Here is a 14,442-nt window from a genome sequence, read left to right on the forward strand (position 1 = left end):
GAGAGCTCTCTAGATCTTAAATTGCCACTCAGAATCCCACCTAGCTTTACGTTGTCAGCAAGTTTGAATCAAATTTGCAATTCTGTTCCATCATTTAAGTTGTTGATAAATCTTGTGAATATTTAGGGCCCAGCACTGATTCCTACAATTCCTCACATGTCACTGCCTTCCACTCTGTTTAAAAAAACCCATATATATCTAGATACATAGAGTCACAGAGATGTACAACATGGAAACAGAACATTTGGTCCAACTTGTCCATTCCAACCTGATTTCCTAAATTAATCTAGTCCCATTTTCCAGCATTTGGCTTATGTCCCTCCAAACCCACCTTCACATACCCATCCAGATGCTTTATGTTGTAATGGTACAAGCCTCCACCACTTCTTCTGGCAGTTCATTCTATACACACACCACCCTCTGAAAACATTGCCTCTTAGGTCCCTTTTAAATGTTTCCCCTCTCACCTTAAACCTAAGCCGTCTAATTTTAGACTTCGCCACCCTGCGAAAAAGACTACTCACCCTATCTAGGCCCTTCATGATTTAAGGTCACTCCTGAGTCTCCTATGCTTCAGAGAAAATAGCCGCACCCTACTCAACCTCTTCCTAGGGTTCAAACCCTTCAACCCTGGCAACATCCTTATCAATCTTTTCTAAACTCTTTCAAGTTTCACATCATTCTTCCTGTGGTATGGAGACCAGAATTGAACACAGTATTCCAAAAGTGGTCTAACCAATGTTATGGCTGCACAAGGTTTGACATATGAAGAGAGGTTGACCGGGTTGGGATTGTTTTCACTGGAGTTCAAATAAATAAGGGAGGATCTCACAGAGACTTATAAAATTCTAACAGGGCTGAACAGGTTAGGTGCAGGGTGTGTGTTCCCGATGGTGGGTGTGTCCAGAGCTGGGAGTCATAGAATGAGGATTTGGAGTAGAAGATTTAGGAAGGAGATGAGGAAACACTTACTCACCCAAAGAGTGGTGAGCCTGTGGAATTCATTACCACAGGAAGAAGTTGATGCCAGAACATTGAATGCATTCAAGAGGTGGCTAGATATAGCACTTGGATCAAATAGGATCAAAGGTTATGGGTAGAAAGCAGGATTAAGCTATTGAGTTGGATGATCAACCATGTTCGTGATGAATGGCGGAGCACGTTCAAAGGGCTGAATGGCCACCTCCTGCTCCTATTGTCGGTATTTCTATTTTTCCATGGCACGACCTCCCAACCCCATATTCAATGCACTGACCAATAAAGGTAAGCGTACCAAATGCCCTCTTCAGTACCTTGTCTACCCGCGACTCCACTTTAAAGGAACTACGAACCTGCACTCCAAGGTCCCTTTGTTCAACAACACTCCCCAGGACCCTTATCTTAAAGTGTATAAGTCCTGTCCTGATTTGCACTACCAAAGTGTACCACTTCGCATTTATCCAGATTAAACTCCATCTGCCACTTCTTCGCTTTTTGGCACATCTGATCAAAGCCCCATTGTACTCTGAGGTATCCTCCTTTGCTGTCCACTACACCATCAATTTTGGTGTCATCCACAAATTTACCAACTGTACCTTTCATATACAAATGATTTGGATGTGAGTAGATGACTAAAAGCAGTGATCCCAGCACCGATCCCTGTGCAACATTGCTGGTCACAGGCCTCCAGTCCGTTAAGCAACTTTTCATCACCACTGTCAGTCTCCTACCTTCTAGCCAATTTTGTGTCCAAATGGCTAGCTCTCCCTGTAATCCAAGTGATCTAATCTTATTAACCAGTCTACTGTGCAGAACTTTGCTGAATGCTTTACTGAAGTCCATTGAGACAGTATCCTGCCTTCATTGATCCTCTACGCCACTTCTTCAAAAAACTCAAAAAAAATCAGTCAGTCACAGTTCCCCATTCACAACAGCCATGTTGACTATCCTTCATCAGTTCTTGCTTCTTCACATAAATGTAAATCCTGTCACTTAGAATCTCCTCTAACAACGTGTATAAGGACGGGTTGCACCTGAATCAGAAGGGAGATTTGCTAGAGCCACCTGGGAGGACTTAAACTAGTAGGCAAGGTGTTGAGAGTAGGGGGGAACCCAGAGAGATAGTGAGAAGAGGGATCAGTCTGAGGCTGGTGCAGTTGTGAAAAGGACAAGACCAAATGACCAAGACGGGCAAGAGCAAAGCAGAGAATGAGGTAGGAGTGATAAATTAAACTGCATTCATTTCAATGCAAGAGGCCTAACAGGTAAGGCAGCTGAGTTCAGGGCATGGGTAGGAACATGGGACAAGGATATCGTAGCTGTTACAAAGACATAGCTCAGGGATGAACAGAACTGGCAGCTTAATGTTCCAGGGTAGAGTTGCTATAGGCAGGATAGACAAGGGGACAAGAGAGGAGTGAGAGTGGTGTTTTTGATTAGGGATAACATTACAGCTGTACTTAGGGAGGAGATTCCAGGAAGAACGTTCAATGAAGTTACTTGGGTAGAACTCGGAAATAAGAAAGGGCGATCGCTTTGTTGGGATTGTACTATTGACCCCTCAACAGTCAGCTGGAAATTGAGAAGTCAGTTTGTCAGGAGATTTCAGTTATCTGTAAGAGTAACAGGGTGGTAATGGGAGGGTATTTTAAGTTTCTAAATGTAACTGGGACATCATAGTGTTAAGGGTTTGAATGGAGAGGAATTAGTTAAGTGTGTACAATAAAATTTTCTTGTTCTGTATAAGGATGTACCTACTAGAGAAGGTGCAAAACTTGACCTACTCTTGGGAAATAAGATAGGGCAGGTGGGGGAGCACTTTGGGATCAATAATCAGAATTCTGTTAGTTTTAAAATAGTGATGGAAAAGCATGAACTCCTGACTTTTAGATCAGGTCTTAGATTGGAGGAGGGTCAAGCTTGACAGTATTCAGCAAGAACTTTCAAAAGTTGATTGGGGTGGGGGGGGGTGGATGTTTGCGGGTAAATGAACAGCTGAAAAGTGGGAAGCCATCAAAAATGAGAAGTCCAGGGAGACTGTCACTGTTTGGGTGAAGGGCAAGGCAGGTAGATGTAGGGAATGCTGGATGACTAGAGAAATTGAGGTTCTGACCACGAAAAATGTTAGCATATGGTAGGTACAGATAACAGTGACTGAGTGAATTCCTCAAGAATTATAATGGTAGTCGAGGTATACTTGAGAGGGAAATCAGGAGGGCAAAAAGGCACATGAGATAGCTTTGGCAAATAGGGTTAAAGAGAATCCAAAGGGTTTCTACAAATATATTAAGGGCAAAAGAGTAAGTAGGTTGAGAATCAGACCCTTTAAAGTTCAACAGGCCACCTATGTGTGTAATCGCAGGAGATGGGAGAGATGCTAAGCAAGTATTTTGCACCAGTGTCTACTGTGGAGAAGAATATGGAATCTAGAGAACTTTGGGGAAATAAATAATGATATCTTGAAAAGTGACCATACTACAGAGTATACTACTGGACGTCTTAAAATGCATAAAGGTGGAAAATATTCCCCAGGACCAGATAAGGTCTATGCCAGAACTTTGTGGGAAGCGGGGGAAGTGATTGCTGGGTCCTTTTGCTGAGGTATTTGCATCATCGATGGCACAGATGAGGTGCCGAAAGACTAGAGGTTGGTTAATGTGGTGCCAAAATTTTAAAAAGGTGGTAAAGAAAATCCAGAGAATACAGACTGGTAAGAGATAATAGGAATGGCAGAGGCTGGAGAATCTGAGATAACAAGGTGTAGAGCTGGATGAACAGAGCAGGCCAAGCAGCTTCAGCGGAGCAGGAAGGCTGAAGTTTCGGGCCTTTTCTGAAGAAGGGTCTAGGCTTCAAAACATCAGTCTTCCTGCTCCTCTGATGCTGCTTAGCCTGCTGTGTTCATCCAGCTCTACATCTTAATACAGACTGGTGAGCCTGAAATCAAATACTGCCCATGCTTATACAGCTTTCTTCTCCCTTTGAAGAAATTTCAATGATGCAAAAATGTGTATCCTTCTCCCCTGCACCAGCTCCTCAGCCAAGCGTTCATCTGTGTATGCTCCTATTCGCAACCTAACTAACTTGTTATAATAGAAGGCAATTCACCATTCTGATGTCTCATTGCTGGCCACAGAAACGTCTGGCTTAGGCTGTGATTAGAGAGTCCCTTACCACAGCCAATCTCTTGGAAACCAACATTCCCCATGTTACAGTAGAACCAGTGTCAGAAACACGACTGTCAGTGCTACATTCACCTGAGAGCCCATCACCCCCTACATTTTCCAAAACAGCATACGTGCTTCAGATGGGGATAGCCACAGGAGAGGTCTACATGACCCGCCTACCCCTCTTACCTTTCCCAGAGGTAACCCATCTACATGACTGTCTCTGCGGTTTTCCTACCTTTCTGAAACTGCCAACCATCAGACCCCATAGCTCCTGTACATTCCTCTATACCTCTAGCTGCCACACCAACCCGTTCATGCAATCTGATAGGATTTGCAACCAAACATACTTTCTGCAGACATAATCATCAATAACACGGAAATTCTCCATAATTCCCACATCCAACGAGAGCACATCACTGTACTGAAAGCCATCTTGCACTCTAACAATTTACAGACTCAGAAAACAGCACAATCTTACTGCTCCAAACAACACTGCTGTAGGATAACTTAATACTTATAGTTTATATGTTTAAAAAGCAGTTTAATCTAGATACAGATCTCAATAAATATATTCAAAAAGCCCTGCTCACTGTTATCAATTTACAAACGAGCGGAGTATGATTGGAATTAATAAGCCACTTAATTGATCCCCTGTTGTGTGGAACTCCCGATAATGAGTTCCTTCAAGGTCAGCTGTAAATTTTGCTGTTTGTTTATTTTTCTTCGGCTAAACTGGGATGTCTATGTATACTTGAACCTAACAGTAGAGGCAGTCATCTGTGAAAGTTCACTGCCCAGCTAGATGCCAGTGCAGGTTCACCTAATTTTTCTGAAGAAGGATCTAGGCCCGAAACGTCAGCCTTCCTCTGCTGCTTGACCTGCTGTGTTCATCCAGCTCTACACCCTTGTTATCTCAGATTCTCCAGCATCTGCAGTTCCTACTATCTCTGTACCTTTTTATTGATTGGGCAGGATGTTAATCATTCAGATTGCACTTATTCACTGAAGCCTTGAAAATCTAATAACTGTGAAAATACAGGATGCGATAGGGTCACCATCTAATGTTGATATTTCTTGCCTCCTGTAGAGTTCTGGGCCATTTTGAGAAGCCTCTGTTTCTGGAGCTGTGTAAACACATGGTCTTCCAACAGTTCCAGCAGGGGGAGTACGTCTTCCGACAGGGCCAGGCAGACAACAGCATCTATGTGGTACAGGATGGCAAGCTGGAGCTCAGCCTGATGGGAACTGTAAGTTTGGCCTGGAAAAAGACTCAACAAGTGGTAGATCACTTTTCTGCCAAGTATTAGTTCAACTGATTTTTAGTGAAGTCAATTTTAAAGGAGCTCACTCAATCAATGCAAACAATTCTGCATGATTCGCTACATTGTATTGGATAGTATTGATCACCCAGCTTTCAAAGATTTGTGGGATGTATAGTTCCCTAGCTTCTCCTCTGTTTTAGAGGCTTTGAGAGGCCCTGCTGACTGCAGCAACTGCTCCAAGGGTCTTAATTCTTGCTCAGGGAACCTTCCCTTTTCACAGAATCATCGTAGAATCCCTAATGTGGGAGCATTCGGTCCATTGAGTCCACACTGACCCTCCAAACAGCATCCTAACTTATAGGAATCCATTGTTCCAGGTTGAGTCATACTTGTCATGGAATATCATTTTTGTTTCCTGTTATTTTCCTCTAATTGTGGCTGTAAGCTTCACCTTGATTTTGAAAAATAAATCTTTGCTTCATGTTCCGCCTAGAGATTCGAGCAGATTACTCTGTTAGTTCAACAGAAAATGCTAAGCGCAATGTTCAGTGCTGCTGTTGTAGCCATGTCAAAAACCATAAACTGTTTCAGGAGAAAGTAGAGGAACCCCTGAGCCGACAACTTGTTCAGAACCCTGCTTCTTACTGTATCCTGTCCTATTCTGTCCTATGAGCAGGGCTGAGAATGAATGAGAAGGGGTGTTAAATCTAGGTGTGCATGTAGAACACTAGGAACTAATTTCCAGTGTGGATGAAGCAGGCCATTAAAACAGTGAAAAGAGAGTGTGTTGAAGTGGCAAGTGAAAAGTTCATGCACTGAAAAACAACAGGTTTTCTTATTAGAGGTTGGAAAAGTGGAGAGTTTTTCATGTTTTCTTGGGATGATCAGCATTCATTGTCATCCTTAAGTTGCCTTGAACTGAGTGGCTTGCTCCAGCTACTTCAGAGGGCAGTGAGAATCAACTGCATTACTCTGGGTCTGGTGTTGCATCTAGGCCAGACTGCGTCAGAGCAGCAGATTTGAGCCTCTTAACAGTTGATGGTCACCAATGAATAGCTTTATAATACAAGGTTATCAATAGAGCTTTAAGTTCCATCAGCTGGCATGACTTGAACCATATAACTAGACCATTAACTTGGACCTGTGTGTTGATAGCCTGTTGCACTGCCAGAACACTCTTGTCTCCTCAGTATAAAATATGTTTTACCAGTTAAGTCTTGAATAAATATCCCATTTCTGTACTAGGACAATCACTAATTCTAATGGCTTCTGTCTACCTCCCTGAGACGCTTGTAATGAACTTTTGTAACAGGGGTAACTAGGTGTGGAGCTGGGTGAACACAGCAGGCAGGCAGTATCAGAGGTGCAGGAAAGCTGACGTTTCGGATCTGGACCCTTCTTCAGAAAATACAGGGGGATGTTTTCCTTATAAGGTATTCTCAGTTGCAATCCCGAACCTGCAGAAGCATTTTCTTTTTCCAGAGGCCTGTCTTTCTGCGCAAGTTAGCCTTCAAATGTGAAGAAAGGTGTTGTTTTGCAGGAGATACATTCTGTCTTTGTTGTTAAATTTTATTTTTCTTATGACTTTGGGGGCAAGGATGCGATAGTGAAGGTATGCTTTCAGCATGAAGGTGCTTGTCAAGGTTTATTATCATGTGGGATGTGACTGTGGATCAGGATTCTCAACCTCCAAACTCTTGTATTACCAGAGCCATGCAGATATTTTTGTTGTTTGTATTTTTCTGCAGGATGGAAAGGAATGTGTTGTGAAAGAGATTTTCCCTGGTGATAGCGTGCACAGTTTACTTAGCATTCTTGATGTTATTACGGTAAGTGAGTTTGTTTCAACATATTTCCAGGTTGGAAAATCCACCCCCCCCCCCCCCCCCCCACCCAACTCCCTGCACCCACCCCCACGTGCGCGCAGACTCGTGCACTCCCACTGTGCAGTGCTTGTAAAAATATCATTGCCTCAAGATCTTAAACTTTGCAAACCTGGGGCATCTACTGACATCCATTAGTAATTAACTGACATTCAAATAATTGTGTCTGATAGCTCTGATCTCCAGTAGTTCTCATATTGCTCAGTGTCCGGCTTTGTTCCATTAACTTTTGTGATCCAAACTCGGGTTTGCAGTTTGAGCAGAAATAATTACAGACATTGTCTGTGGGAGATCCTTGCATTATTGGGTGAAGGATGGAAATAATTCTGGGTGCTTTTGAATTATTATACCAGGGTCACCAACGACCATACAAGACTGTGTCTGCTCGAGCTGCTGAAGAATCGACTGTCCTTTGTTTACCAGTGGAGGCATTCCAGACAATTTTTGAGAAGTATCCTGAAAGCCTGGTCAGAGTAGTACAGGTGAGAGCTTTGGCTGAACAAAGGGTTTATTCCTTTTCTGCAAAAATGCACAAAGAATAAAGCTACGTTCCCTGACTGAACATGATTACTGTCTATAGGCAGTACTGAGACCTGTTGTTTTAGAGTAGAGAGTTTATGTTTCATACTCTTCTAGAATTCAGGCGTATATTCATTAATCATTCCTGAACTTAACAGGGTATGGACTTGACAGTAATATTGTTGTGAAGCCAGGAAAACAAAACTGTTTCCCTGAATCCAACTCATATATGTATATTGAGTTGTGTTTTCTACAAATTCTGCTTGAGTAGAGGATTCAATCTGGTAAACTATCAGGTGTATTGCTCGGAATTGAGAGAACACAAGATGATGGTCAAAGCTTTAGAAGGTAGGTGGGAGTAGGAAGGTAGTAACAATGAGGGTTGCAATGGAACTGGCAATCCAGTTGGGATTTATTTGTGGTCTGTACTATTTACAAAATTTGCTAGCAATTTGGATGATGGAATGGAACGGCACATATCTAAATTTGCTGATGACACAAAGACAAGCAATGTTGGTAAGCAGTATAGATAGAAGCAAAAATTACATGGAGACCTTGATGGATAAAGAGACTGAGCAAATATGCAGTCAGCTACTTTTGGCAATAAAAGGGATAGAGCTGAACATTTTCTAAATGGTGAAAAACTAGAAACAGCAGAGATATGTAGAATAATTAAAATATTGTGAACAGGTGCAGAAATAAACCAAGGTCAGTAAAATGCTCAGTCTTGTATCGTAGAATTATAGAATCCCTACAGTGTGGAAGCAGGCCATTCGGCCCTTCAAACCCACACCAACGCTCCAAAGAGCATCCCACCCAGACCCATTTTCCCCCCCACCCCAACCCTGTACCCATAGCACAGAACAGTACAGCCCTTCGGCCCATGATGTTGTGCTGAACTTTTATCCGAAATCTAATGTCTATCTAACCTCCACCGCTACCTTATACTATCATCCATAAGCCTATCTAATAGCTGCATAAATTCCCCTAATGACTCTGCATTTCCCATGGCCTAATCCACCTAGGCTGTGCATCCGTTTGCACTATGGGCAATTTAACATTGCCGATCCACCTAACATGTAAATGTTTGGTCTGTGGGAGAAAACCGGAGGAAACCCATGCAGATATGTGCAAACTCCACACAAACAGTTGTGTGAGAGTGGAATTGAATCCAAGTCCCTGGCACTGTGAGGCTAACCACCGAACCACCACGTCACCTTTATCTAGAGCATTAGCAGTAAGGGTGTAGAAGTCCTGCTTCAGATTTTACAGTGCCTGATCAGGCTGTACCTGGAGTACTAAGAGTCTCACTTAAGGCTAGATGACCTTAGAGGGAGTGCAGGCTAAATTTGCCAGATTGATAACCTGGACACCAAGTATTGAGCCATGAGCAAAATGAACAAACTAGGATTATGTTTCCCTGGACTTCAATCAAAGTATTGAAGCTAATAAAGAGAACAGATGAGTGGAATGGAAAGAATGCATGTTTACTGATGGGTCTCAGACTAAAGCAAGTGGCCTTTCAGGAGTGAAGTTTGAAATTAGTAAAAGCTTGGAATTCTTCCGCATCAGCAATTGGTGAAAGATCAATTGTTATTTGTCAGATTTTGGTCATCCTAAAGGATGTGGGGCATTGGCTGATAAATGGAGTTAGATCGCAGATAATCCATTATCTCACTAATACTGGATCAGGCTTGAAAACTAAATGGCTTCATTCCATTTACTAGACTTTGACATTTTCGTAGGAAAGATGATTAGATTCACTGTATTGAAATTAGCTATATCATATTCATTGACCAATATGGTAGTTTCTTCACTGCCTGTTTAATTTATCTGATAATATGTTGAATTGAACTTTCTCGAGCAGATTAGAAGAGTCCCTTTTAATGATTCCTATACTGTTGCATTGTTCCTTGCCTAAATGCAGTGCTATGACCGCAGTGCCGATTTGGAATAGCTGTGGACCAATATGCGTGCTACTGAAATATTGACTTTCTTTAACATGAGGAAGTAAGAAGGCAGCGCAAGTGAGGTTGGAAAAGTCCGTAGAACGCATAGTGTGCCTTTGATCCGTGTCTGTGCTTTTATCAAGACAAAGTGTAACCACTTTCACAGCCACATCCTTTGTCTTTTTTCACTTTAGAAATTAGTCAGGAGCAGCATATCATTCATATACAAAAGTGAAATTGATTATTGCTGAAAATAGACACAACATAGTGTCCAACATTTGACAGGATTTTGCAGTGAGCGACGTTTGTTGAATAGTGCAGAGTGTGTGAAGAATTACATTGACTACTAATTGAGGATTGTCAATTGGAAGCTACATGCTATAATACGTGGGGTTCTGTTTGCAGGTAGAACATTTGCACGCATTTTGAACTCAACAAAACAGGTGACAGGCTTTGACAAAATGCTTTTCCTTTTGAATGAAATTCCAGTTTTGTACTACCAAACCTCTATTTGTAAGTGTGAAACTGTTCAGTGATGGATAATCAAACCAAATGCACCCAGATACTGCTGAATTATTTTTGTATCTTTACCAGATTATCATGGTGCGGCTACAGAGAGTGACATTTGTGGCTCTGCATAACTACCTAGGCCTGACGAATGAACTCTTCATTCAGGTGATGTTTTATCATTCTCTCTGTTCGAGAACCTGGGGTTGTTTGCCTGCAGTTTCTCTAGAGGCTCTCTCAATCTCCTGTCGTGACCTTGCCGGAACACCGGGCGCAAATGCCTTCTGTGGTTCTCTGCACTTTTACATTAGAAGTCAGGGTTCCCCCCCACCTCCCCCCAAAGGAAACTCGCTTGGTGTAAGGAAATCTTGTGGCTCCCTTTCTCTTGGTTGCTAAGTGAGAGCAAGTTTAGCCTGATCGCACAGCATGTAACTTGGCCATCCTAGACCGCTCTGTGCACAGTGTCTGGCATTAATGTTCAGATAAAGATGAAGTATCAAACATGTGAGAACGGAGTGTGACCTCTTGTGGACTGAAGACTGCTGGCAATGACAGCAGGGTGGAAGATGTTATCGTGAAGCAGTAGCAGTTACGTTTGCCAACGTTACACAATAGAATGTTAAAATTTTGCATTTAGACAGGGAGAGCTGATGGTTCCATCATCTGTATTCCTTTTGATGAGCTCCCGAATGAAAGCTCTGTTCTGGCCCACAGTGAATTCAAAATTCTGAAGGAGTGCCCCTGAAGATGTTGAATAACTGATTTGCAAGGGAAGGAGTTTAGGGGTGAGGAGTAGGGTATTCTAGGGCCTGATAGTTGGAGGTTGTCTTGTCTAGGAGTGATTTTGGTGGGTGGAAGGAGTCTCTAGTCTATCCTCAGTGAAAATTAAGTCAATTGGCATATCTCTTTCCCCATGAACTGCTTCCCACTCAGCCGTCAATTTTGCATCCCTGCCTTTGAGTTAGGAGGCCCGGATTCAAGTCCCACCTGCTCCAGAGTTGTGGAATCTCACATCTAAACAGATTGATGAGAAAAATATCTATTCTTGTCCGGAGAACTGTCTGAACCCTGAAGGAACTGGCAGTAAGAAACTGCTGTGTAAATGGAGTTAATGTCACTGAGTGTGAATATGTCCACCTGATTCTGGGCATCCTTATTTTAAATGTTTATGGGTACTCAGATCATCCAGGAGGGTTTGCGTAAAGCCAATTTGTTCAGAAGTGAATTGTAATTGATACACAGAATGTGGCCTGGCACGTTCAGATTCCACAATGTTGAGTGGTTAAGTACAGGTCTTGACCTTGAGATATGCTTTTGTTTAGCACCCATGTTAACAAAGTAAACAATTCTATACCACCTCGTGTTTCAAGAACTTGATAACTAGCACAACAACAATCTACCAAATTGTTGATGAGGTAATGACCAATAAGATGCCGGAATGTGACTACTCTGACAGCCCATTCAGCGATAAGCATCAGTGACCCAGAAAATGTCTGCACTCTGTGGAAGCATTGGCTTCTTTACTGGGCTTCCTTGGAAGAGCAGAGATTAGTAGGTTCCTGTGTGGGAAAGTGAACAGCATGGGCAGTCAGTGATTGCAAGTCTGAACCCAGGCAGCCTTTTGTTTGGAGCATGTGACTTGGCAGGTCTTATTTAATAACTTGGCGACAGGCCTACAAACAGCCTGTATGTGTAAAAGGATTGGCTACACTAATTCTGATTTACAGTGAGCATGTCCTTTTATTCAATGTTAGGAGAACCAGCCATCACGCCTCATTCCACAAGCGAGCTGCACCACACGGACAAGCCCTGTGCGATACCGCCGTTTCACCAGTGTGTCAGTAGCTGAAGATCAGAAGGATACTGCTGGGAAGTTGATTCTTGACCCAGGTGGGGGTGGACATTGGTTCAAGGCACCATACTGTTGTGATTATTGATATAAATATGATACTATCATGTAGACAGCCTGTTTGAATCACTTAATTTTACCAATGTTGGGGAGTTGATGGTGTCATGGTTATGACATTGTCATATTCATCCAGAAACCGTGGCTAACGCTCTGTGGCCATGGATTCAAGCGCCACCACAACAGTTGGTTGAATTTCAATTCATCTAGTTTCCTAAGAAGAAAACTCAGGAGTTGAAAGTTAGTGTCAGTCATGGTGACTGGAAAACTATCAACAATTGTTGTCAGAACCTATCTGCTTAATGAATGCCTTCCAGGGAAGGAAATCCGCCATCCTTATCCTGTTTAGCCGACATGTGAATCAACGCGCTGAACTCTTTATCGCCCTCTGAAATGGCCAAGCATGACACCAACCTCAGTGGATGGAAAACAAATTTGGCCTTTGCAGTGAAGCCCATGCCCCTCGAAAGAATAAATAAGACATTCCCATGGTTGTTCAGTCTTTCCAAGAAACTGTGTCGAGCATAAGGTGTTAAATTCTTACATGTGTTACCATTTCCCCAAACTTGTGCTTATCTTTCCCAGAACCCTATAATTTGAATCCCTCTGATTGGGTGTATGCTGTCTGCTAACCGTTGAAACAACATAGAGGCATAGTTGTGACAAGACCTTTTCTTTATTCTCTTATGGGATGGAGGTGTCATTGCTGGACAGCATTTATTGCCTGTCCCTGGTTGCCCTTGAGAAGGTGATGGCAAGCTGCCTACTTAAACCACTGAGTCAGAAACCTTTCTCTACTTTTAATGCTCCCATCTTCCTTGCAATGAAGGCCAGTTTTCCATTTGTCTTTCTAATACTTGCTGTGCCCACATACTAATTTTGGTTTGTTTATGGTTATGCACAGCTTCCCCATATTGTAGATCTTGTTTTTTAGGGAATTTGCTTTTGTAGTCTTATCAGCCAAGCATGCAGTTGTGTGTTTCCCCATGTCATACTCCGTTTTTGCCCACTCTCTTAGCCTATCTTAACCTGCGCCCACGTCACAACATGCTTTCCCACCTATCTTCGTTTTGTCAGCAAGTCTGGCTAAAATGCACTCGACCCATTTTTCCATGCCATTAGTTGAGGCCCCAGCACTTCAGAGGCATATATGTAAGAAAACTGTATGTTTCCCACTAGTTGGTTAGTAAACATTACAGCTGCAGTATAAAGTAATATTGTTAAACGAAGTGGATTAGCATTCTCATTTGCCTAACTATTGTGACATTCACAATGCTAAGCAGACTTTGCATCAACAGTCCCATTTATAGTATTTCCTTTCTATTTATCTGAATAGCCTTCTATTACTGCATAGTTAGTCTGATTGCTTGGAGCTTAGGAGGAGTATTGTAACCCCTTCTTGTTTGATGCTAGACACATTTTGGCGGTAAATACTGCATTTATATGCTTTTCAGATTTTCAGTTGGAATAGACTTATGGCTGAGTAATAAGTCGGAAAATAACGATGTGTTCCTGCTCAAGTGAGCTACACCCTTTTAATGAAACTGTCTTCAGTACACTTTTCTTTTCAGGCAACAGACAGCTTCATTTGACAGGTTAATTTGTGAATTGCGTCCAATTCTTCCATGGTTCTTTTGACACTAATTTAATGATATCAGTGATCTGGAGATGAGTGCAGGAGGTATCATCAGCAAGTTTGCAGATGTCATGCAAATTGGAAGTGTTGTAAATTGCAAGGTGAAATACTTGCAACTACAGAATGATATAGACCAGCTGGTCAGATCGGCTGAACCATGGCAAACGGAATTTAATCCTGAAGAGTATGCAGTGTTACATTTTGGGACGTCTCTCAAAGCAAGAGAATACTCGATGAATGGTAGGACCACAGGATGTTCAGAAGATCAGAGGGAGTTTGATGTGCATGTCCATAGATCCTTGAAGGCTACCGGACAGAAGGATAAAGTGGTTAAGAATGAATATGCTTCCTTTAAGTTGGGACATTGCATACAAGAGCAAGGAGATTATGCTGGTGTGGAAGATAGCATTAGTTAGATCATGGCTGGAGCACCATGTGCAGTTTAGGCCACCACACCATATGAAGGATATGATTGCACAGGAGGGGTTGTAGAGGGATTCACCAGGATGTTACCTGGGCTGATTCAGCTTTGAAGTGTGACTAGGTAAGCTGAGGTGGTACGTGATTGGGGGTCTATAAAGTTGAGGGACATAGGAAGGGTAACAAAGGGAAAAGCATTGAGACTTACTAGAGGA

The 14,442-nt window shown here is 42.5% G+C and overlaps 1 protein-coding gene across 13 annotated transcripts in view; it reads left to right on the plus strand.

Annotated features, from left to right (window-relative positions):
- pnpla6 (patatin-like phospholipase domain containing 6) overlaps nt 1-14,442 on the plus strand; it is a 170,928-nt gene that overhangs the window by 44,516 nt on the left and 111,970 nt on the right. For all 13 annotated transcript variants that reach the window (XM_059639836.1, XM_059639834.1, XM_059639833.1 and 10 more), the window contains 5 exons: nt 5,233-5,392; nt 7,156-7,236; nt 7,644-7,772; nt 10,353-10,433; nt 12,020-12,155. In XM_059639836.1, the coding sequence (XP_059495819.1) occupies nt 5,233-5,392; nt 7,156-7,236; nt 7,644-7,772; nt 10,353-10,433; nt 12,020-12,155 (587 nt within the window). The remainder of the gene's footprint in view (nt 1-5,232; nt 5,393-7,155; nt 7,237-7,643; nt 7,773-10,352; nt 10,434-12,019; nt 12,156-14,442) is intronic.

This window comes from Stegostoma tigrinum, chromosome 35 (assembly GCF_030684315.1).
Source record: "Stegostoma tigrinum isolate sSteTig4 chromosome 35, sSteTig4.hap1, whole genome shotgun sequence".
Taxonomy (NCBI): Eukaryota; Metazoa; Chordata; class Chondrichthyes; order Orectolobiformes; family Stegostomatidae; genus Stegostoma; species Stegostoma tigrinum.